The sequence below is a fragment of the Arachis hypogaea genome, chromosome 5, assembly GCF_003086295.3.
Source record: "Arachis hypogaea cultivar Tifrunner chromosome 5, arahy.Tifrunner.gnm2.J5K5, whole genome shotgun sequence".
NCBI lineage: Eukaryota > Viridiplantae > Streptophyta > Magnoliopsida > Fabales > Fabaceae > Arachis > Arachis hypogaea.
Window position 1 is genome coordinate 87,439,372 of NC_092040.1, and position 26,427 is coordinate 87,465,798.

A 26,427-nucleotide genomic window follows, 5' to 3' on the forward strand; every position below is an offset into this window, starting at 1 on the left:
TTTCTTCATAATCTATACCGGGCCTTTGTGAAAAACCTTGTGCCACAAGTCGGGCTTTATAGCGCACAACTTCATTTTTCTCATTTCGTTTTCTCACAAATACCCATTTGTATCCAACAGGTTTTACATCTGCAGGTGTACGGACTACAGGTCTAAAGACTTCACGTTTTGCAAGTGAGTCTAATTCAGCCGTCATGGCTGCTTCCCATTTTGGCCAATCATTCCTTTGTCGACATTCTTCAACTGATCTTGGCTCAAGATCCTTACTTTCATGCATGATATTTAATGCCACATTATATGCAAATATTTTATCGACAATTGTCTTATTTCGGTCCCATTTCTCTCCTGTAAAGACATAATTTATCGAGATCTCGTCATTTTCATAATTTTCAGGTACCTGAACGTCTTCTGGCGTTAATATTATATCAGAATTTTGGACAACTGCAGGTGTCTCTACTATGTCTTTTTCAATAGGAATATTATTTACCTCTTTTCTCTTTCGAGGATTTTTGTCTTTGGAACCGACAGGCCTGCCACGCTTCTGGCATGAATTTGCTTCAGTGACTACTTGTCCTACTGGGACATTAATTCGAATGGGGGCATTTTTCGCTGGTATATAAGATTTGGTAATCCTCTTTGTATCGAAAAATGCATCATGCAATTCATTTGCTACTCTTTGCAAATGTATAATCTTTTGAACTTCCAGTTCAAATTGTCCTGATCGAGGATCTAAATGCATCAACGATGATGCATTCCAGTTAAGTTCCTTTTCAGGAAGCTTATTCTCTCCCCCTAATGTTGGAAATTTTGATTCATCAAAATGACAATCCGCAAACCGGGCTTTAAATACATCTCCAGTTTGTATCTCAAGATACCTCACTATAGAGGGAGAATCATATCCAACATATATTCCCAATTTTCTTTGGGGTCCCATTTTGGTGCGATTAGGTGGTGCAATGGGAACATATATCGCACACTCAAATATTCTTAAATGGGAAACATTTGGCTACTGGCCAAAAGCTAATTGTATAGGAGAGAACTGATGATAACTCGTTGGCCTCAAACGAATAAGTGCTGCGGTATGTAAAACAGCATGCCCCCAAACCGAGGTTGGGAGATTTGTTCTCATAAGTAAGGGTCTAGCAATTAATTGGAGTCGTTTAATAAGTGACTCTGCTAACCCATTTTGTGTGTGAACATAAGCTACTGGATGTTCAACGCTTATTCCATTAGCCATACAATAAGCATCAAAAGCTTGGGAAGTAAATTCACCAGCATTATCAAAACGAATTGCTTTGATTGGATTTTCTGGAAATTGTGCTTTTAATCGAATAATTTGAGCCAGTAATCTCGCAAACGCCAAGTTGCAAGGAGATAATAAGCACACATGTGACCATCTCAAAGATGCGTCTATCAGGACCATAAAATATCTAAAAGATCCACATGGTAAATGAATAGGTCCACATATATCACCTTGAATCCTTTCTAGGAATTCAGGGGACTCAAATCCAATCTTTACTGGTGATGGCTTTAAAATTAACTTTTCCTGAGAACATGCAACACAACAAAATTCACTAGTTTTAAGAATCTTCTGGTTCTTTAGTGAATGTCCATGAGAGTTTTCAATAATTCTCCTCATCATGGTTGTTCCCGGATGACCCAATCGGTCATGCCAAGTTATGAACTCATTTGAGCTAGTAAACTTCTGGTTTACAATGACATGTGATTCAATTGCACTAATCTTGGTATAATACAACCCAGATGAAAGTGAGGGTAATTTTTCTAATATAACTTTCTTATTTGAATCATGAGTTGTGATACATAAATACTCATGATCTTCCTCATTCATTGTCTCAACATGATATCCATTTCGGCGAATATCTTTGAAACTCAACAAGTTCCTCAGAGACTTGGTAGATAATGGTGCATTATTTATTATAAATTTTGTTCCTCCAGGAAACAAAATTATAGCTCTTCCGGAGTCTTCAATCACATTGCCTGAGGCAATAATAGTATTAACATATTCCTCTTTTGGCACAAGGTGGGTAAAATATATATCACTTTTGAGAATAGTGTGTGAACTTGCACTATCCGCAAGGCATACATCTTCATTACATATCCTTGCCATTCTCTTCAAAAACAAATAATAATAAAATGAGTAGTATGCACAGTTAAATTGAATACTTGATCAGAATTATTTTTTTCTAAGAAACACTGTACATAAAATAATGTCATATCCTAAAATTTTATTTTAAAATTTGACACATTTAATAATTTCAAAATTCATAAACATTAATATTTCATTATTTATGTACATCACATTTGAAACTTAAATACATAGAAAATAAAACTTAACAATAAGTTCTTTACATTATTTATTTACATAGATACTTCACAATCCCACATATTAAACTATTCCATCATTAATCTAATGACCAATATTTCCTTCAGGATCCTCAAAGAAATCAGATACGTCATAATGAGTGGTGGAGTTCTCAGCTTCATTTGAAACAAAATTTGTTTCTTTTCCTTTGTCGTCCTTTTTCAAAGATGCCTGGTAAAGATCGACTAGGTGCTTTGGGGTACGACAGTCGACAGGTATGTGACCAATGGCCCTTTCCACCACAACGGAAACACTTATCCTCTGTTGATTTATTCTACCCGATATTCCTTTCTTTATCCCACTTCTGGTGAGATCCTCTCTTTTGAACATAATTCTTTTTCCTTCCATAATTTTTCTTATTATTAAAACCTTGCCATTTACCTCTTCTGGAGTAATGATTTGCCGCATTTACTTCAGAAAATGGGGTGGCGCCAGCTGGGCGCGCTTCATGATTTTTTAAAAGCAACTCATTGTTGCGTTCAGCAACAAGAAGGCAAGAAATTAACTCAGAATATTTTTTAAACCCTTTTTCTCGATACTGCTGCTGCAGGAGCACATTCGAGGCATGGAAGGTTGAGAAAGTTTTCTCCAACATATCATGATCAGTTATCTTTTTCCCACATAATTTCATTCGTGAGGTGATTCGAAACATTGCAGAATTATATTCATTTATAGATTTAAAATCTTGTAGACGCAAGTGCGTCCATTCATATCGGGCCTGAGGAAGTATCACCGTTTTCTGATGATTATACCTTTCTTCAAGGTCTTTCCAAAGATCTGCAGGATCTTTTAATGTGAGATATTCATTTTTCAATCCCTCGTCAAGATGACGACGAAGAAAAATCATGGCTTTGGCTTTATCCTTCTGGGATGCATTATTTTCAGCCTTAATGGTATCTCCAAGATTCATTGAATCAAGATGGATTTTAGCATCTAATATCCATGATAAATAATTGTTTCCAGATATATCAAGAGCATTGAATTCAAGATGAGAGAGTTTCGACATAATGAAAAATTGTTACCTGAGTCTTCTTAAAAATTTGATCAGAGTCTCGTGCTGATAACGTGTTGTAAAATAAATAAAAGATATGTAAAATAAAGATATATAAATAGAAGACTCTAGTATTAAAATAATTAGTTCAATAATAATCTATATATATATATATATAATAATATTATATATTGTAATGTGTATATATATACAAAGATAGAAAGAAGTATTAAAAATAAAGAGAGGGAGAATTGCATATGTTTATTGTTACTATCTCAATATAATAAAGATGATTAATATTGCTATTAATATTATATGTAAAGAGTAATAGAAAAGAGAATTTAGAATACTAATAAAATAAAAGAAGAGAAGGAATTGTAGAAATATAAAAAGAAGAGTATTTGATTGCAACATAAAAAAAGAATTGATCTTTATTTTATATTATTGTGTGTCTCGAACGTAAGGTTATAAAGCCTTATTTACAGTGGTACAAGATTAACTTTTTCAATTTTTGAAAAAATTAACACCATTTACATTAAAAGTTTGTATTATCCAAACACCTTTTAATTGGATAAAAGAGTTGGTGGTCATCCATACTATAACAAAAACATACGCATCCAATATTCAATCTATGTTGATTATTGTCAAACTTAAATTCTATCTTTCTTGAAAACCAATTGCATTGTGAGAGATTAATTGGATAATAATAAATTAATAATAATGCATTAGATCCAATATTTTTCTTTTATATATTGTCAGTAGTTAGATACTTAGATACACAATCCTTGCTTCTCACTTATGATCAACTCTACTTTAGATACCATTTCTATATTTTATATAAAAAAGATCATTAGTATCACAAAAATATTATATGTAAATAAAAAAATAAATCAATATATATTTCTGTATATTTATATGTATTATATGTTTATTTATTTTTATTGTGTATTTTTTAATTTAATATATATTTTATTTAAGAGACTAATTTAATAATTGATTTTGTACGTGTATGTAGTATATTGTTATTGTTGTTTATTCGAGGTTTTTCATGTCTAGTATCTATTGACATAAAATATATATATATATATATTGATAATGAGATATTCAAAATGTGATTAAAAAGTTGTTGTTAAAATTAAAATAGATATCTATTATTAATCAGTCATATACACATTAAAATATAAATTATATATTAAAAATGAGTTAAATTATGTATATATTCATACATAAATATATGATAATTAATTTTAATGTGCAAATAATATTTTTTATTATCAATAATAATTAAGGAGTTATATAAATCTTTCAACCATGATAAAAACTAGTTAATCTTGACTAATTAAGTATCTTAGTTACATATTACAAAACATGCATGTTATATTCATATATAGCTAGTGATGACAATTGACATATAAACAAATCATATTATATATCCACAGTTGAATAATAATGAAGCAGATGCTTTGCTTTAATTAGAATTAAATGTAAACTAACCTCTCTCTACAATTGATGTGGAGATGGACAAGACAAATGTTAAACATCTCAATCAAATTAAATATCAATCTTTCTTTAATTTCTACAAGCAGGTTACTAGCTACTTACTAAAATCTATCTCAATTCTCAACTACACTTCTCTTCTCTTTTATCTAAAGAAGTTTTGGGACCACTAAATGATGTTGATTAAACGAACCTTTCTTTTTCTCACCCCTGAAACTCAAAGTTATCCTTTGCATAATAATATCTAAAATCCTCTCCATTTTTCTTATTAACTACACACCTATATATATCTACCCTTATGAAATGATTCAGTAAAAAGTCATATATATTATTGGATCAGTAATCAAAATGTCACCTTCCTAGCTAGAACTACTGTATAATAATTACAGTAGTTTGCTTCAATAATTAAAATAGCTAGTCTTTATTCAATTAAAAAAAAGTACTAATTAATTAAGTTATGGCTTTAGCTAAAAAAATTATCTATATAAGAACACTGGTTAAGAAAATATATATTTTCTTTTGGTATATTTAATATATTAAAAATATAAAAAAGTATCTAATAATTTGTCTACAATCTATAATAAAAAAAATTTAAAATATTTTTACGGTCATCATTATTAGCAAGATCCTTTAAGTTGAAACAATGAACGACTTTTTCATGTTCTGGCTAACGAGCAGCAAGTAGTTAGGCATACATATTGTGTCAATTCTCTAGCTATCAAATATTAATAATTTATTTATTTGTATCTTCATTATTCATTTAATATTAAATTACTTATATGCTAAGAAAATTCCAATCATCGATCATAACTACTTGGGCTTCAGTATGAGCTTTGCCTTTACTAGCTTCTTTGCCATACCTAACTCATTACATACATGAGGCAAATGTGGTTGCCCTTCAATTGCAACTAACCCTATACATACCTATATATATGGTGCTTATTACAATAATTTAACAAGTTTTTTTCACTCAAAATATACCCATATATAAAAAGTAAAATATAAATTACACAAAAAGTGGGTATGAAATAAAATCATACATATATTATAATAATAATTTTATGAACAACACCATACAAAATATCATGCATGACATTTTGCTCTCATCATCACCATTACATATCTAATAATAAGCAGAGACATAAAAATTGTATATATTTGACAGATAAAATATAAATAAACATATTATATTTTAAAATATTAATTAGTATATTTTGCATCTTTTTTATACAAAAATAGTCAGCAATTTAATTTATCTTTTTTTTGTTATCATTCTCAATTTTTTGTAACTACATTTTTTAAAAATTTTATGTAAAAAAATAAAAATAAATTAAAATTTTTTATAATTTATTTTATTTTATATTTAATTTATTATTAAATATAATATAAAATATTAATTTTTATATTTCTATTTTTTATATCTTATTCTCTTCATGTTCTCCAAACCAATTATGCATATATTCCTTCTTCTGTATCTATCATTTATATGTGGTTGTAACACTTAACCAATTCTCCACTCCCAACTCCTTCCAACCCTAGTTAATTACTTGAAGAACAAATTAAAATAAAACCCTTCATACGAAGGAAAGTACGGAATTTCAACTGAAAGTAATAAGGCTATTGGGTGATTCATCAAAACAACTCGTATATTAATTGGTTCATTATATTGGCCTCACGTGGATAGCCCTCTTCTCAATCAATCCTCATCTTTCAACGATAACTGCTACATACATTTGCATACCAATAAAATAAACTAGATAAAAAAAGAAAAAAAGGTTGGTTTCACAATCCAAAAAATAGGTTTTTTTACCTTTTTAATTATTATATATATAATCAAATATTTATATTTTTATGACTTTAAAATTAAAAAAGCATATAAAATATTTTTAATTTCCTAATAATTTACTAATAATGAGCTAGGGCATGGCAGCCATAACTACCATACCATGCATGTTGATATTACACGGCACAATATTAGTACATAGATTTATGAATTATGAATAATTATGTTAATTAAAAAGAGTAAAATGTGAATGGAGGATGCGACGGATAGAGTCATACATACAGATATGCTTACTGAAAGAGGGGGCGCACATACACACAGTATTATTGTTAAAAAATATATATTAATAATAACACATGCCTTGAGTTAAATGGGGGTCGGTTTTGGCATTAAATGTTAGCTACCAACAACTAGCTGTATCCATTAATTGCTCCATAAAATGGCTCAACCTTCAGCACCTCATCATCTTCCTCTCTCTCTCTCTAGTTAATTATAGTGCTTCATTCATATTCATATTCATATTCGCATACCATAAACTAAACCCTTTTTGCATGGGACATCATCTCACTTAAACCCTTCATCGCTTCCTACTCAGTCAAAGCTTCTCAACACACAACTTTCTCATTCACCCTCACAAAACTCATGTTACTCCTTTTAGGTCTATAAACACAAACATACACTTGTAATTACCCTTTTGTCCTTTTTCTTTTGCCTCTATATTATATGCAGTTTCTGATCAATCGAAAGTAACTAGTGAAGTGGTTATGGAGATAGAGGCAAGTAAACCTTCGGGGAATAATAATAATAATAACAATGGAGGAGGGGTGGTTCCGGCGTTGAGTCCTCTGAGTGAGACTCTTTGGAGGGAGAAGACGGACACGGAGTTCATTGGAGACGTATCGGCCAGGCTGACGTGGAAGGATCTGACGGTTATGGTCACTCTCAGCAACGGAGAGACGCAAAATGTTCTAGAAGGTTTAACGGGTTATGCTGAGCCTGGAACCTTCACTGCACTCATGGGCCCCTCCGGCTCCGGAAAATCCACTCTCCTCGACGCTCTTTCCAGTCGCCTTGCCGCCAATGCCTTCCTCTCCGGCACCATCCTCCTCAACGGTCGCAAAGCCAAGCTCTCCTTCGGCACCGCCGTAACTATATTTCTATTATCACACTTATATATATTTTTTCTATTTTATATTAGAATCTTAATTCATTCTTTTAATATTTTAAATATTAGAAAAAAGAATTAAAACATATATTTCAATTATTACACGGCAAATACTCAATTGTTCTTTAAATTATTACTTACCGTAACCAAAAAAAGGCTTGTTTCGTTAGTCTTATACTACTAATCGTAAGTAATAATACTTGTCTTTTGTCATCTTTTATGGTTTAGATTTTGTTAGGTATTGAACTTTGAGATGAACTTTTTGTTAGATTTAATCCATATCTATCTATATACCTAATAACCAACGAGCATATAATAAATTTTGACATGTGAGTTGGGTTAATTAGTTGGAACTTTATTAGTAATTATTATTTGAACTTGGAATGATTAGGCTTACGTGACACAAGATGACAACTTAATTGGGACCCTAACAGTAAGAGAGACGATATCATATTCAGCAAGGCTGCGGTTGCCAGATAAGATGGCAAGGTCGGACAAAAGAGCATTGGTTGAGAGCACGATAGTGGCGATGGGGCTTCAAGATTGCGCTGACACAGTGATAGGGAACTGGCACCTGCGTGGGATCAGTGGTGGGGAGAAGAGAAGGGTTAGCATTGCATTGGAAATATTGATGAGGCCTAGGTTGCTCTTCCTTGATGAACCTACTAGTGGCTTAGACAGGTAGTTGGATTTCACTTTAACTGCATTTATTTTCTTTGTCCATCTGTCTATTTCTTCCTTCACAACTATTTTATGCTACAAATAATATTACTCATCAAATATACATTAAAAAAATTAAATTACACATATAATATTTTTATAGAAACATTTTTAAGTGTTGTATGTGTCCAGAAAAAATACATTTTTTCTAAAATTATTATTATTATGTTAAAATAAAATTTGTGCTTTTTATTATATGTGTTTGTATGTTTTTATTTTAAGATATTTATCAATCTGGAAAAAACATTGTAATTATAACACTTAATATGTGGTCTATGTCTCTTTGAATACTAAAGCTTTAATTTGCAGTTAACTAGAGGGTTTGTTGGGAGGTTTAGGATGGGGAGATAATTAATGTAGTTGGGTTGACTAAGATACACTCCTGTAAGAGTTGAACTGGAAAGCATCAGGACAAAAACTATTATTTAATATATATATTGAAAAATAAAAAATAGATACTCATTAGGAAGATGTAGTTGAAGATCCGTAGCTACTACTTTATTTCGTATTCTTCTTGTCCTGTTTCTATATTAGGTTATTTATTTAAACACAGGATTTCCTATTCTTGCAGAAAAGATAAAGTTGATGCAATAAATAATTAAAGGCTCATTTTAATATTTTTCTGCATCATCATATCATCTATTATATATATGAAGTCACGATTAAATAGGCACATATGACATATTATAAATTCGTAAAATTGACCGTTGTCAACTAAATCATCTGACACTTCAATGATTTCTATGGGTTTATCAATTTAGTATCTGTATTTGTTATAACCACAAAACCATAATAATATTAATTAAGTGGAAAAAATATAGTAAACTAATTTTTATATATTAATTAATTTTAATATTTAAAATTTATAATTAAAAAATTATGATTTAGAATTTAGTTTAAGATAAACAAAATAATTAAAAAAATAATTAATATTAACTGAAAAAAGTTGATTATTTAAGATTACTCTAATTTCAAAAGTTTTATAGCCACAGTAATTATAGACATAGTAGCATGCATAAAAAAAAAATTTCTATATGTTCTCTGTTTTGATTTTCTCTTCTAAGTTTGTATAGATTTTCTTATCCCAATTAAAATTTTACATGTGTTGTTGTTGCAGTGCTTCGGCTTTCTTTGTGACTCAGACACTGCGTGCATTGGCAAGAGATGGAAGAACAGTAATAGCTTCCATTCATCAACCAAGCAGTGAAGTGTTTGAACTCTTTGATCAATTGTACTTGCTCTCTGGTGGCAAAACTGTTTACTTTGGCCAAGCGTCTGAGGCATACGAGGTACCAATCTACCAATAATAATAATACTATTTCTAAATTCTTAAAATTATTCATTTTTATTTGATTGATTCTGAGCATTATTATGCTGCATGGTTTCAACAGTTCTTTGCACAAGCTGGTTTTCCATGCCCTGCTTTGAGGAATCCATCAGATCATTTCCTTAGATGCATCAACTCTGACTTTGACAAAGTCAAATCAACTCTTAAGGGGTCCATGAAACTCAGGGTACTATTATTCTACTCATCTTTATGCATGTCATAATCTTGACTATTGCAACATTTTAGTTTCATTCTTTTTAAGATTGTGGTTATGATCAGTCCCTATTTATGACAATTATGAGTTTATATATGTTCCTTTGCTAAAATGTTTTAACTTTGTTATCTCAGTTTGAGGGAAGTGATGATCCCTTGGATAAGATCACTACTGCTGAAGCTATCAGGACTCTTATTGATTACTACCGCACTTCTCAGCATTCTTATGCTGCAATACAGAAAGTGGATGAGATATCCAAAGTTGTAAGTACAGAAAGTACATAAATTTTGTTTTTAAAACAGTATCCAAACACAGCCTTATTGCTATTGATATCAACTGCACCAAACTTAGCACTATGCAAATGAGTAATCTTTTTTTTTTTTTTTCTGCAGAAAGGAACAGTGCTTGATGCAGGGGGAAGCCAAGCTAGCTTCTTAATGCAGTCTTACACGTTAACAAAGCGCTCCTTCATCAACATGTCTAGGGACTTTGGTTACTATTGGCTTAGGCTTGTGATCTACATTGTGGTCACTATCTGCATTGGAACCATTTATTTGAACGTGGGAACAGGCTACAATTCAATTCTGGTACTTGGTTTCTTTAGATTTGAAGCAAATTCAAAGTTGGTTGCGGTGAATAAATGATGCATGTGGATTTTAGTTTGGCAAGAAAGTTGACTTAACTACCTATGTAATTGTTTTTCTTAGGCTAGAGGCTCATGTGCATCATTTGTGTTTGGTTTTGTCACATTCATGTCAATTGGTGGATTCCCTTCATTTGTTGAAGACATGAAGGTAAGTCATTAAGCCCTATGTGATAACTATTTCGCCACAAAAATGACCTAATAGAATACTCTCTCAGTTTCACAATAATAAGTTGTTTTGACTTTTCTGATATGTTCATAAATCAATGCTTTCTGGTTCAAATTGCATCGAGAATTATTGATTTATGATAGTATCAGAAAACGTTAAAACAACTTATCATTGTGGAATGAAGGGAGTAGTACTAAGTAGGTATAACTTTCATAATGTGATTATATATTGTGTGTTAATTACAGGTTTTCCAAAGGGAAAGACTGAATGGGCACTATGGTGTGACTGCATTTGTGATAAGCAACACATTATCTGCAATGCCATTCCTGATACTAATAACTTTTCTGTCTGGAACAATCTGTTACTTCATGGTTAGGCTTCACCCTGGTTTTTGGCATTACCTCTTCTTTGTGCTGTGCCTTTATGCAAGTGTCACAGTTGTTGAGAGCTTAATGATGGCAATAGCTAGCATTGTCCCCAACTTCCTCATGGGCATCATAATTGGAGCAGGGATTCAGGTATGCACATGCACATTCAATCATATCCTCCCTATTAAATAAATCAATGCTCTTCTTATAAACCGCTGGTAAATTATACTTTCTGTCTTTTTCGTTTTCGAGAAGTTTTAAAAATACTATGCTGACATGACAATTGTATTTTATCTTATATCGAAACGAATCATGTACTTGTTCACTTACTAAACATAGCATTTGCTCAATTAATTTGTTATATAGATTCCATTTAACTAAAACTTATGGATGAATTTTCTTTTTCATGATTGATAAACTACTCTCAGGGAATATTCATGCTGGTGTCTGGCTACTTTAGGCTTCCACATGATATTCCAAAGCCAGTCTGGCGCTATCCAATGTCATACATCAGTTTCCATTTTTGGGCACTACAAGTAAGAAAGTTTGTGACACTTAAATTCTTGTGAATGTCTATTTATTATTTATCAGTTCAATTTTCTAGATGATTGAAAGCAATGAAAAAACTCTTGCAGGGACAATACCAGAATGATCTAACTGGCTTGATATTCGACAACCAGACGCCGGATCTTCCAAAGATACCGGGCGAATACATCCTAGAGAATGTTTTCCAGATTGATGTGAACAGATCAAAGTGGATAGACCTAAGTGTGATCTTCAGCATGATTATAATCTACCGCATAATTTTCTTCATAATGATCAAGATCAATGAGGATGTGACACCATGGGTTAGAGGGTACATTGCCAGGAGAAGGATGCAGCAGAAGAGTGGAACTCAGAACACAACTATTGCACCTGATGTTCTTGCTCACTCACCATCTCTTAGAGCCTATGTTTCTACTCAAAGAAGAAATGGCACTTCCAAAAGTTGAAAAAAAAAAGAGTTTGAAATGAACAACGAATGAAATTCTTATGATTTTTATTTATATACATATTTTTATCTTTTACAATGTTGACATCCCTCTTGGTTAGAAGAGGGTACTAAAAAGCTGAAAAGAAATTCGGTGTGTTTATGATTGTTATAAGAGTCTTCTTTTTTTTTTGTAATTTTTCTGACCTAATTTATGCAATATATATGTATCTGCTGCTATTTTGATAGTGTTGGATTCAATTCTGCAGGAGGAAGATACTACTCTTTTGAATGTCAATTGAGAGGGTGTTGAAATCCATGGTGATAATGGATAGAATGAAACTAGAAAATTATAACTTAGAAAAGGTAATAACTAAACCCGATTTACAATTTGTAACAAACTCAACAATTTCTATCTAAATTCGAAAGTCTAACACAGGGCATGGAAAGTTGGAAATGCTTCTTGAGCTAGCAATAACTTTTTTTTTTTTTTTACAAAAAGAAAAAGAAAAAAATTGTGTCCTAATGGTTGCAAAGCTAATTTTAGCAAATGAGAATTTAGTGATGAAACTCTCTAAGTCAAGCACTTAACTGGAAGCAGAGTTTGAAAAATTCAGGAGTACTGAACTTCAAGGGACACTTTGGTGGAGCAAATTAAATTAACTAGTGATCATACTCCATTGATATTGATTGATACACAACCTTAATCATTCTTAATTCATGTTGTGGAGTATATATGAAAAATGAGTCATATCAGTCATTCTAGGCCCATGTATCCAACTTATTTAGATGTTAGACAATCTCATTTATTAGAACAGTAATATTAGAGAGACAATAATCTGAAGTTATCTTATTTAACTTAACATCTATAATTTCATATATATAACATTCATAATCACACACTTATTACATTTTGTTATTAGATTCTAAGCAAAGTGTACGCTGCAATGCAATAACCTAATTTTACATCAAGTTTACTTATATGTTATTAAGTACAACACTCATTAATTATTACATAGAAAACCCAATTGCACGTTTACAAAGATTCCATAAACGATGAGATGAAGATGAATCGAAGATACCAATTTAAGATTGTGAGAACACACCAAAAATTGGGTTGATTGTAGTGAAACCACCATCCACAGCTAGATTATGACCACTGATGTACTTGGACTCATCACTAGCCAAATAGAGTGCAGCTTGTGCTACATCTTCTTCCATCAAATGAACACCTTTCAGATTTGAATAAACCTTTAAGCACCCTTCCTCATCAAGTTTGAAGAACTCTTTACCTGCATCATTTGCAATAAAGTAAGGAGACAAGCAATTCACTCTTATCCCAAATTTTCCAAGTTCAGCAGCTGCATTCTTTGTGAGTCCAATTAAGCCATGTTTGGAGCTTGTGTATGCATGAGTTGCAACTCCTCCAATGCTTGAACATACACTTCCCACATTTACAATACTACCCTTTTTCTCTGGGATCATCACTCTAGCTGCATGCTTGATTCCCAAGAAAGGCCCTGTGAGGTTAACTCTAAGAACGCGCTCGAATTCGGACACATCATTATCAAGAATGCTAGGCGTAGCATCATCTATTTGCATAGCATTGTTAACAATTATGTCTAGTTTTTGATACTTTGAAACAGCTATGTTAACTGCATTTTCAACATCATCTTCTTTAGTTACATCACAATGTACATAGGTTGCGAATTGGACTCCTATGGTATCTTGGAGGGCGAGTCCTTGTTGGTCTCGAATGTCGGCAATCACAACCTTGGCGCCATGTTTGCAGAACATCCTTGCCATGCACTCACCAAGGCCCCTAGCACCACCGGTAATCAAAACCACCTTTCCTTCAAGTCTAAGCAAAAATTTACAGAGCAGTTCAAATTCTTGCATTTATCAAATTTATATTTCTTTACAATTCATAATTCAATAATGTACCTCAAGTCCTCAATAGCATATATTCAACTAAAGAATGCACAACATTTATTCCAAGGCGGACTCGAACTCGAACTAGATACTTATTTAAGCACGAGTGATTAGCTCATTCGGTCAAATTAAATCGGTTAACTATGTTATGAATTTACTTATTATAATTGTTGGATTTAGGACAGTTAAAATTAGCTAAAACTGTTGGGCAAGTTTATCTAGTCGACTTAAATGAATAATCCGATTAAACTGCAAAAATAGTTCATTAAATGGATAATCCGTTTAAAATTTTCTTGGTCCATTTAATTTCTTTTTTGTATTTTCAAAAAGATTCAGTCCATTTCTAATTTTTCTTTTTATCCAATTTAAAAACTCGATCCACCAATAAAAAATAGTTCATATAAATTAGACCCAAAATATAAATTTTTTAAAAAAAAGCATGTTGCCCAAAAACTTATTTTGAGTCCAAACTGATTTTTTTTTTTAAAAAAACAAAAAAAATAAATATATTAGCGCGTATAACCTGCTAAACTAGCCATAATTAGTCCTAATCTAGAAATTGAGACTAATAATTGAATAAAATCTAAATGGACTTGCCTGTATACGTCTGGGTTTACACAGCCCGAACATTTGACAATCTTAGACTCCTAATTGAATTGACTATGTTAAGTGTATATTAAATTCAGTTATTAAAGTTAGTTATAGTATAAAATACATATTGAAATATAAATATATATTACAAGTAAATTAAACCACATATATATTTATACATAAATATATTAATAATTAATTTTGATATAGGAATATCATTTTTATATCGTTAGTTGAATACACTACAGTGGGCTAAATCTAGTCTAGAATTCGAAGGCAATATGTTCAACTAAAGTCTTAGCTGTACTTTTTTTTTATCATGGAGTCTTAGCTGTACTTAACTCTATTTTATAATATGTCATTGGTTCATTGGCTGTGTTATTATGTTGGGCCTTGACCCATTCCATAAATGAAAAAAAAAAGGGTCTATGGACTAAATCAAGCCCATATTATGTTTATGCTTTTGTTATTAATAATCTTATAAATTTAATTTCAGTCCGGTGATAAAAAATATTCAATCCCGAAAAAGGGTTCATGTAAAATTAATAAGAGATAATATTCAATTTAATCCTTGAACTTATATACAAGCCTTAATTTAGTCTTTAAAATTTCAATTGTTTTTATTTAATTTCTAAACTTTGTGAACATAATTTATGTTAGTCATTGAAACAATTTTCAACGCACAAACGTTAATGAAACACGGTCGAACAGTTGGATGCCACACTAAATTTTATAAAATAATATAGTTTTAGTTTTGGCACTCAAATAATTCAAAAACAATATCATAAATGGTATTTATTAAAATTTTACCTAATAAAATAAGCAATACGATGCCCTTTTTTAATTATTTAAATGCCAAAATCAAAACTGCGTCATTTTACAAGTTTTAACGTGACATTTGATAGTCTATAATAGTGCTTCATTAATGTTTTTATACTAAAAATCATCTCAAAGACTAATATGAGGCACATTTATAAACTTTAGGGATTAAATAAAGGCAATTAAAATTTCAATGACTAAATTAAAATTCGTGTGTAAGTTCAGAGACCAAATTGAGTAGTAACTCAATTAATAATATTCTGATTGATATCCATGCAGTAGATTTCCATATTGAAAAAAAAAAAGCATTTTTGCCTGTGAAAGTCACCCCAAAACAATATGCACATACACACATAAGTTAGATAACATATTAGTTCATAATTAATACCTTTTTTTGCAGCATGTGGAAGATGTGAAAAGCTTGCCATATTAACAAGAGATCACTACAAAATTATTGAACGCACAATCTTTAATTACAATTGAAACCATAAGCAGAACCTCTCCAACTTATATAGACAAACAAAGTTTTATCCACATGCGTGCATATACTAAAACATTTGAGTTCTTAATTATTTAATTAATTAGCACATTTATAGCTCTTAGACCAAGTATTTGCAATAATTTAATTTTAATTTTAGTAAATTTATTTGATAAGTAATATATAATGCATGTTGGCAAGTTGGCATAACTATTTATTATTGTGACGTACATACGCATCGGTATTCATTACGAGAAGGGACAATACGATGTTAGACTTAACAACCAAAAGAAAGTGAGATTTAAAAATAAAAAATTGACTTTTATATAATAAAGAAATTATGTACTGAAATATATCTCTTAAAAGATAATACAAATATCATTTTCTTGGAAAATCTGAAAATAACTATTTGAATTAATATTTAATTTGCATGTGATCTTGTGTTATAATACGGACCAATGCTGGTTAGTTACGTCAACAGCTGATGTCAGCTTTACTCTGAGAAAAATACAAAACAAAATCTAGTTGGAGGTGGGAATAATTATTAGATCTAACAACCAACATATATGTACTGGTCAAATCATCCTCAAGTTTATTATTCGGATATTATTAAAGATTTTACTATTCTATTGTAATATTTTAGTGTTATTGATAGTTTATTATTTAATTAAAATATATATGAATTAATGTGAATAAATTAAATAGATATAGATATGTGATAATTAATTTAGTAGCTAATTATATATATATATATATATATATATATAATATTGTTGTTTATCAAATTTTTATTAATAATCTCATACTCAACTAACAATCTAATTATTTTTATAAGTAATTTAATGGTTTTCTTAGATTTTGAAAAGAAAAATCGAATTAATGTTATATAAGATTTTTACTTTCTTTTGTTGGAAGTGTAGTATATGTAGAAGTAATTGTAAAAAAAAAAAGTTTTATTTCATACAAAAAAAAAAAACCATCTCATAGCATGCATCAATGCTAAATTCACCAAATCTAATAATTCTCAAGTGCTAACCTAATTCTGGAAAAAGAGATTGTATATAAATTAATTTTCAGTTCATACCTCCAAGATTTAACATTCCAATAGGTCAGAATTTTAATTTTTCTTAACCTATTTTTTTTTGTCTATTTTCACTCTTGGTGTTTGTTTTTTGTTTTTTTAATTTCTCACAAGAAGATAATTTTTTTTACGGAAAGAATAGACTAGTATAAAATAAAATAATATTTTCTATGTAAATTGAAAGGTATCAAACTCCAAAAGCAGGTTTCAGAAGAAGAAGAGTAAAGAGAAAGGAGAGAGCAGAGTTGAGAGTGAATAAAATCTCATTGAACTAAAAATTTGAGCCATAAGTTACAGAGAGAGAGAGCATTTATAGACAGTTGGAACCTTCTAGCACAAGGATTAACTGACTTAGCATCCTGCTAGTTCAGCTAGCACCTAACTGCAATCGACTGAAAGCTAACTAACACATATTTCTAGAAGCTTCTGCAAGTACAGCTCAGCAGCAAGCAGAATAACCGAAAAATAGAATAGCTAGCTAATTGAAAGTGGGAAAGGCAGAACTAGTGAGAACTAGTGAGCCCTTTACTTGCTGCTTACTCCACACGACATCTAACATTATCTTTAGTTTCCTTTTCTTTTGCTGCTCATGAAGCAATATAAGAAGGGACACTATCCCCTTACATCATCTCAAGTTTTCTTCTTCTTTCTATTGCTGACGATCCTGATTAATGCTATTGGCTTCCTTGGTAACTGTTTATTGATCATTGATATTAAGCTTGTCTCGAAAGTTAAGAAAGGCTTCTGAGGGTATTCCCTTCGTGAGGATATCTGCTACTTGTACAGCCCCTGGGATATGGCTCACCTAAATTTGTTTATTGTTGACATGATTTCTGACAAAGTGGAGCTCTATCTTGAAATACTTGGATTTGGAGTGAAGTATAGGGTTTGCTGCTAGGAGCATAGCACTCAAGTTGTCATAATAAATTGTTGGTGCTTCAGAGGCAGATTGCTTCAACTCTTCCATCAAATTTCTAATCTAGATTAGCTCAGCCACTGTGTCTGCCATGCTTCTATACTCAACTTCAGTACTAGACCTGGTCACAGCTGTTTGCTTTCTTAAGACCCAGGAGACTAGGTTGGAGCCAACGAATACACAATAGCCACTAGTTGATTTTCTGACATCTGGGTCTCCAGCCCAGTCAGAATCATTGTAGGCAACAATCTTTATAGCTGTGTTCTGATCAGTGTCACTCTTTATATGTAGGCCATAACTTGCTGTGCTACTCAAGTATCTCAACACTCGTTTCACCATTCTCCAATGAGAGTCCAGAGGAGACTGGACAAATTGTGCTAATTTGTTAATACAATAGCAAATTTTACGCCTTGTGATGGTAAGGTACTGTAGGCTTCCAATGACAGACCTGTACAGACCCGGATCATTGAAGCTTGCTCCTCCAAGGACTGTGATATTAGTTGTAGAAGGGAGTGGAGTGTGACAAGCTGCACATCCTACCATGTCAACTTTCGTCAAGAGCTCGCCAATATACTTCTGCTGCGTGAGGACTAAACCTCCATCTTTTGTCTTGGTTACTTGTATTCCAAGAAAATAGTGCAGATCCCCTAGGTCTTTGAGAGCAAACTTTGAATTTAGCTGCTGTATCACTTCCTGAACACTCTCAGCTGATTCACCAGTTATAATTATGTCATCTACATATACAAGGATATAGGTTTTTATATTGGCAGCATTTCAAATGAACACTGCTACATCTGACTTTGTGGTTGTAAATCTAAGCTCCTTGAGGCCATTAGCAAGCTTACAGTACCACTCTCTTGGAGCATGTTTCAGTCCATAAAGAGCTTTGATGAGCTTACACACTAGTGAAGGATCTCTTTGTTCATAGTCTTTGGTGGCAGTTTCAGTAATGTTGGAATTGTAGGCATTGAGAGTTCATTCATTGAGGGTTCTGAGTTAACTGTGATGGTGTTTTGCTTACAGAGAAACTGATCTTCGAAGAATACAACATTGGGAGTAACTATAGCATTGCCTTGTTGAATAAGGCATTTGTACCCTTTATGTACTGTTCCATAGCCAATGAAAGTGCAGGGGAAGGACCTGAAATCCAACTTATGCTTATTATATGGTCTTTGGTGTGGAAAGCACAGACAGCCAAACACACGTAGATTTTCATATGAGGGATTTCTTTCAAATAGCTTTTCTGCTGGGGATACATCATTTAGAACTGGTGTTGGGAGGATATTAATCAACTTCGCAGCAGTACAAAAGGCTTCTCCCCAAAATTTGGTAGGCATAGAGGCTCCAGCTAGTAGGGTGAGTCCCATCTCTACAACATGCCTGTGCTTTCTTTCTACTAATCCATTCTGTTGGTGGACATGAGGGTAGGAGAACCTATGCAGCACTCCCTTTTCCTACAGTGTCTTTGATAGACTAATGTACTCAACAACATTATCACTTTGTAACATCTTAAATTTAGTGTTTAGTTGCAGTTCCACTGTTTGTTGAAAATTTTCAAAAACTATTTTCAGTTGAGCTCTAGATTTGATTAGATAAAGCCAGGTATATTTTGAAAATGTATCAATAAAGTTGACAAAGTACCAGTTTTCATTATTATCTGACATAGGAGCAAGTCCCCAAATGTCTGAATACACAAGTTCTAAAGGGTGGTTATACAAGGTTTGTGAAGGAGGAAATGGTAATTGGTGGAATTTCCCAATGCAACAAGCTAAGCAATTAATTTTCTCAGGTAAGGCAACAATTTTACAAGCTTTCAGGACTTTAGAGACAACTAAATGGTTGCCATGGCCTAATCTAGCATGCCACTTTACAAGTTCATTCTTGTTTCTTACTGAAGAGGCATAGGCAGCCGGTGTTTGTAGGCTGTGAAGATTAGTAAATCTATAGAGACCTTTGTTTACAGTGCCTTGAAGCACCACTTCTCATATCTCTTTAGTCTTTATACAACACCTATCATCATGTAATTCAAAAAAAAATTTGATTGTCATAGCATAGCTGATGCACACTCATTTAGTTCTTGGTAATTTCAGGAACACACAACAGTTTTCTCATGTGCAATAATCTAGAGCTCAAATTAGTCTTGAAACATGATTTTCCAATAAAAGAAATTTGCAAACCTGTGCCATTTCCGATTACAATTTCCTCTTTGACACAATATTCTTCTTTCTCCATCAGATTCTTTGCATCATGTGTCATGTGGTGTATAGTCCCTGAATCAGGATACTAGTTGGGATCTTGCACTGTTGCTGGTGTTGCTACATGTTGCAGAAGTTTGCTTCAGGTTGAGATACATGATTGTTGCTGTCATTGTAGACTTCTCTTCCATAATCCTCCTTTTCATACTGATCTTCACTATACCTGTACCAACAGGTTCTTGTAGTGTGTCCAACTTTGTTGCATAATTGACACTGTGGCCTATTTTCCCTTGCATTGTACATTCTTTGCCCTCTACTGTATTGACCTCTTCCATTTGCAAATTGTCCATCATTGCTACACTATCCACTACTCATTCCTTCTTGCATCTATCTCCCTTCAGAATAACTCCTTTCTCCTCTGAATGTTCGACCTCCTCTTCCTCTGAATCTGCCTCTGAGGCATCTCCTTGCTTGATAATTTTGATCATAGTTCCTAAACTGTTATATATTAGCTTGCATGAATGCCTCAGGTTTTCTAAATTTTGCAAGCATGCTTTCATGAGCAAGTGATGCGGTGATTTAACAACCATAGACTAACCGGCAAGTGCACCGGGTCGTACCAAGTAATACCTCAGGTGAGTAATGGTCGATCCCACGAGGATTGATGGATCAAGCAATAATGGTTAAATGATTTACTTAGTTAGGCAAGCAGAAAAGGGTTTTGAGATATTCAAAAGGTTTAAATTTGAAAATATCAGAAGAAAGGCACGCAAGTAAATAAGTTGAAAATAAAATATTGGAAAAACAATTAAGGCTTCAGAGTTATCTATTTTTTCTCAGATTAACTTTTCTTACTAACTATTTTAATTATGTAGGATTTAATTTATGGCAAACTATATGTGACTACACCCTAATTCCTTAGACCTTTCTAGTCTCCTCTAAAATTCATCGACTGCCAATGTCTTGGTCAATTAATTCCAATTAGAGGGTGAAGTTCAAATTCCAGTTTATATGCCACAAAAATTCTAATTACCCAAAAATAAGAGGATTATATGTCACGTATCCTGTTAAATCCAAATAATTAAAATTTAGGAGAAATTGTTTTCAAGCTGTTGTTCAAGTAAAGAGTTTTTCCAAGTTTTACAAGAACTCAAATAGAAAGAGGGTCATACTTCTGTTCCACCCAAATTCATAAGATAAAGAGTGAAAACAATTCTTAAATTATAAATCCATATATGAATTAAAATAGAAAAAGTAATAAAATCAATCTATACAAATAGACAGAGCTTCTAACCTTAACAATGGAGGATTAGTTGCTCATGGTTCAGAGAAAAAACTAGGATTGTGATAAAATGTACAGAGTTCCAATCTGATGGAATGTAAATTGGTATAGAATTCCCTAATGGAATCCCCTTTTTTATAACTAATCCTAATTAATTTAAAATCTAATTATCTAAAATTAAAAATAATATCTTTTCCTAAAAAATAAGATTTGAATTTAAATCAAAATAATCAACAGGTCTTCAGTTGATGGGTGGGGACCACATGTTTTGTCCATTCTGCATCGTCTAATCTGTGTTTTCTGGGCTGAAAACTCGGTCAAAATAGCCCAGAAATCGCCCCTAGCATTTTTCTGCATTTTCTGCACGTGGCGTATGTCACGTGTACGCGTCAGTCATGCGTACGCATCGATGGTCTTTTTCGCAAGTCACGCGGACGCGTCGGTCACGCGCACGCGTTGCTATGCAAATCTTCAAATCACGCGTACGCGTCAGTCACGCGCACACGTCGCCATGGAAAGCTCCAATCACGTGTACACGTCAGTCACACATATGCGTCGCTCTTCGCTGCCATATCCTTTGATTTTTGTGCTACAGAAACTCCATCAAATCCAGTCGAATGCTACCTAAAATAAATAAATTTGCAAAAGACTCAAAGTAGCATCCATATTAGCTAAAAGATAATTAATTCTTTATTAAACTCAACAAATTAGATGCAAATTCACTAGAAAAAGATAAAAAAGATGCTCACGCATCAGCAAGCAACAGTGCCTCTAATTCTGCCACAGTTATGCTTTCAGATCTAGCAAGTACTGATGTATATACTGAAGAATACTCCTCAGTCAAGCCATGCAAAATTGCATTAACATGATCACTTTTCTTCACTAATTCACCTACAAAGGCCAATGCATCAATCATACCGTTGATCATCAAGACATATTCAGTAACCAATCCTCTAATTTGGTGAGTGCTAAGCTTGTTTTTCAATTGCATCACCTTAGCTTTGATCTGTGAGGAGAAATGATCTTCCAATCTCTTCCATACTTGATGTGTATACACGCAGCCTACCATTCTTGTAGTGAAAGGTTTGCTCATAAAAGCCAATAACCAAGACTTAAGGAGTGCATCTTGCCGTTTCTATTGTTGATAATCTGGATTAATTGCTGTGTCTGTACCATTCTCCGAAGCTGCAAATTGCTGAAAAATTTCTCTTCCTGTGACGTGACTTAGCATATCATTTCCTTCTATAGTTGAGATTGCTTGATCCTTCCACTGCAAGAAGTTGTCCTCATCCAGTTTCAAGGAGATTGGTGTTGCAACGAAACTTTGTGCCATTGCTGATTGAACGGCTTGTAGTTATTTGTGGTGTATTGAATGCTGTAAAGCCAATGGCTCTGATACCATGAAAGATACCAGACCCTAGAGGCAGGTTTCAGAAGAAGAAGAGTAAAGAGAAAGGAGAGAGCAGAGTTAAGAGTGAATGGAATCTCACTGAACTGAAAACTTAAGCCGCAAGTTACAGAGAGGAAGAGCATTTATAGACAGTTGAAACCTTCTAGCACAAAGACTAACTAAATCCTGCCAGCTCAGCTAGTACCTAACTACAACCGACTGAAAGTTAACTAACACACATTTCTAAAAGCTTCTGCAAGTACAGCTCAACAGCAAGTAGAATAACAAAAAAAAAAAAGAATAGCTAGCTAACTGAAAGTGAGAAAGACAGAACTAGTGAGCCCTTTGCTTGCTACTTGCTCCACATGACCTCTAACATGAACGATGTGGAAAAATACGAAGTTTTCAATTAAGAAGAATAATGTTAGATACCGATAGTTTCTTTTTTCTTTTTTTTTTTTTATCGACGAGTGATAGGAGGTGAGTAGGTTTTGTGATTTATAGTAATTAATTAGTTATTATTAGTATTTTTAATGGTGTGAGATTATGTTATCTGATTGTGTAAAATTATTTACTTTTCTTTTACTGGTTAAATGTTGGCCAAATTTTAATAAAAATACCGACCTTTTATATATAATGTGATAATATTAGAAAAACAGAAAAAAAAACTAAAATTTTTCTTATTTAGTATTCATTAATTATTGTTGTAATAATTAATAAATATTAAATAAGATAAATTATGACTATTTTTTATTATTTTTTATTATTAAATATTTCTGTATCATATATATGTTGGAAAAAAATTAAGAATACTCCTATTTATTAGAGAAGTATATACACTAACAACTATTAATTATATTTAGTCGTACAAGTTAGTGTATAAATCCTGTTAATTTTGTAACACACTTTTCTTGTTTATCACTCACACACACACACACACATATATATAAAGTAAATTATATATAGTTGTGTCTATTTATTGTTATTGTTGTTACCGTTTTCACATTCTAATAAATGCTGCTTTAATTTATTTTGAACGTGAAAGATACATAAAAATTGATAGTTTACGGAGAAAAGTTAAAAAATATTATGGTACACATCATCATTAGAAAGGAAAATGAGAGGATCAAGACAGCACACTTAGCGACTGTCCTAGGACCAATAGATGTTAGATACCAGAGTTAATACTTAATAAGAATAAAATAATATAATCAAAATTTGTGGATGAAAAATAGATAAAATCAAACAAAAATATAGATAATAATAAAAATAATATGATAAAATGATAAAATTATGATATCTCACAATACTTAAAAAAGTTTATAATATTTTTTTATATATTATGAAAATTTATGTAAAAAAAATATACATATGAAAAGTTTTATTATTTTTTTTTAAATTTTGCTTACTAGTTCTCTGTAAAATATGGCATCTATTAATAAATGTCGTAACTCTCTGTATATAGTATTTTGTGAAAGTATATTTAATTTATAAGTTGATCAAAATTATACATAAATTATATAAGTGTGTACTAGAATTTTTTTTTATATTTATCTTTATCAAATTGTATGACAAATTGATAAATATTAACTTACGTAACAATTCATTTTTTGATTAAATCAAAGATTGCAACTAAACTAACTTTCAAGTTATAAATTTTGACTAAAATTTTAATTATACAAATTAGACAACTTGCAAGTAATTTTATGAGTCTTTTAATTTAATAAAAATTATTTACGTCATACTTGATTCTAGACCAAATTTAAATTGTATAATATTCTTTAATTTTCTTAAAATTTTTATTATACTTCATTTGCATCACTTGTAACCTCTAGTTATTTTTATTGACTTCAAATAAAAAAAAATTAAAAATAAACATTCAAATATAAAATTTTTATTATAATATTACATATCCAATTTTTTTTATTTATAATTAATATTATTTTAAATTTTATTTTTTTAATTTAATTTTATTTAATTCATAAAAAAATTTTAAATATGTCATATTATTTTATATATATTCTTTCCACGCATTGTGCTCATGAGACATAAATGTAAGGAAGAAAAAATATAATAAAATATTAAAGAATAGTGCCTATAGCCGCTATAGGTTCTTAAAAGGTATTACCAATATCTCTAACTTTTAATAATTGCATCTAGATGATGGGGTTTTTTTGGATTGTCTACTATATTTTTTAATTTATTATCATAAATCTAAATTTTATTTAAAAATTTATTATTGGCCAATAAATTATTATATACACCAGACAAATTTTAAACTTTTAACGTTATTTACTTAAACGAACAAGTAAATTAACTTTTTGATTAATTTAAAATTAATTTAATAGGAATTTGTTTATATACAAATAAAATAAATAATTTATTTAGTAATATACATAATTTTTAGACTATTTACGAATTTAAATCCTAAAATCATCTCAGATATATAATGGTTTTAAAATGAATAAATACATATTTCGAATGTACTACATTTAAAATATGAAAAAAAAAATTGAATGCATATTGCATAGCATTTGAGATGTATGTATTTTAGATATGAAAAGATTTAGATAATTACATCCAAAATCAATATATTTTGTTACAATTTGAGTTCTTATCGATTTGCTTTTTATTTTTTTATTTAATCCAATTGAGTTGCGGTTAATTTACACTTAAACGTGTTTATTTTCTATTTTTAAAATATGATATATTTTAATTTATTAGTTATTTAATATATCAATAATTAATTGTGATGATATAAATTTCCAAAAATAAGTAATTAGTAACTGCTATATCCTCAATCATAATTAGCCGTGAATAAGTGAATAACACATTCAGTTTGATCAACTCGGTTACGTTTTCTTAGTTATTCCAATTTGTTAAGAGGGTTATCTAAAATTGTAAGTAGATTTTGGACGAGATCTTTTGTATTGGTCGGAGCTGTTGTGTTCGATTTGATGATGGTGGTTAGAGTCGTCGTGTCCGATTTATTGGACTTGGTGGTGCTGCTGATCCTTCGTCATCAGAGGGTGGTGGCACCTACAAGGGACTCCGATACTTAAGTTAGCAAGGGTATTAAGGAGGTTTTTAGTAGAATCAGAGTATGAGTTATACCTGGGTGCTCCAGTGTATTTATAATGGTGTGGAGTGACCTTTCTGGAGATAAGGTAGTTATCTTATCTTATCTTTGAGTAGAGTTATCTTCATCTTTAAGGGAATCGCCCTTATCTTCCTAGACTTGGGCTGCCTTTGGACTTGGGTCGTGTTCCTCTATTTGGATCCCTTTTGGCCTCTTCTGGTGCTTTGGCCGAACTTTTTGAGAAGAGGTCGGATAATCTTGACCTGAAGAGGTCGGTCGACTTGTCGTCAATCAGCCCGGGTCATACAGCTCGACCCAGGGTATGAACAGTGCCCTTGCTCGAGCGTGGTCTTTCCTTTGAGGTTGTGTCCTTTCAGACTTTTACCTCTTCCTGGAGAAGTCGAACATTCTTTGTTGGGCCCGCTTGTAGAACT

General features: G+C 31.7%; 3 protein-coding genes across 3 annotated transcripts; 1 reads left to right on the forward strand and 2 right to left on the reverse strand.

The window, feature by feature from the left end:
* The first annotated feature begins 6,917 nt into the window (after positions 1-6,917).
* On the forward strand, positions 6,918-12,470 carry LOC112801741 (ABC transporter G family member 11). Its single transcript, XM_025844650.3, has 10 exons — positions 6,918-7,799; positions 8,211-8,500; positions 9,657-9,828; positions 9,931-10,053; positions 10,215-10,343; positions 10,473-10,667; positions 10,788-10,874; positions 11,138-11,410; positions 11,689-11,796; positions 11,896-12,470. Exons 1-10 carry the CDS (start codon positions 7,419-7,421, stop codon positions 12,250-12,252), a joined length of 2,115 nt encoding a protein of 704 aa, XP_025700435.1. The 5' UTR covers positions 6,918-7,418; the 3' UTR covers positions 12,253-12,470.
* Positions 12,471-13,138: 668 nt separating this feature from the next.
* Positions 13,139-16,093, reverse strand: LOC112799734 (secoisolariciresinol dehydrogenase-like). Its single transcript, XM_025841766.3, has 2 exons — positions 15,961-16,093; positions 13,139-14,091 (listed from the first exon to the last, which is right to left on the reverse strand). Exon 2 carries the CDS (start codon positions 14,034-14,036, stop codon positions 13,317-13,319), a length of 720 nt encoding a protein of 239 aa, XP_025697551.2. The 5' UTR covers positions 14,037-14,091; positions 15,961-16,093; the 3' UTR covers positions 13,139-13,316.
* A 2,017-nt stretch (positions 16,094-18,110) lies between these two features.
* On the reverse strand, positions 18,111-20,303 carry LOC112803653 (uncharacterized mitochondrial protein AtMg00810-like). Its single transcript, XM_025847137.1, has 2 exons — positions 20,225-20,303; positions 18,111-18,781 (listed from the first exon to the last, which is right to left on the reverse strand). The coding sequence occupies exons 1-2, from the start codon at positions 20,301-20,303 to the stop codon at positions 18,111-18,113; spliced, it is 750 nt and encodes a 249-aa protein (XP_025702922.1).
* Between the last annotated feature and the right edge of the window lie 6,124 nt (positions 20,304-26,427).

Excerpts from the sequence above, each read along its gene's own strand:
- LOC112799734 (XM_025841766.3), bottom strand. The coding sequence starts at position 14,036 with ATGGCAAGGATGTTCTGCAAACATGGCGCCAAGGTTGTGATTGCCGAC.
- LOC112801741 (XM_025844650.3), top strand. The coding sequence starts at position 7,419 with ATGGAGATAGAGGCAAGTAAACCTTCGGGGAATAATAATAATAATAAC. Across the intron at positions 7,800-8,210 it reads AGCTCTCCTTCGGCACCGCC|GCTTACGTGACACAAGATGA; the intron begins GTAACTATATTT and ends TGGAATGATTAG. Across the intron at positions 10,344-10,472 it reads TGGATGAGATATCCAAAGTT|AAAGGAACAGTGCTTGATGC; the intron begins GTAAGTACAGAA and ends TTTTTTCTGCAG.
- LOC112803653 (XM_025847137.1), bottom strand. The coding sequence starts at position 20,303 with ATGACACATGATGCAAAGAATCTGATGGAGAAAGAAGAATATTGTGTC. Across the intron at positions 18,782-20,224 it reads TGTAATCGGAAATGGCACAG|ATGACATAATTATAACTGGT; the intron begins GTTTGCAAATTT and ends TTGTATATGTAG.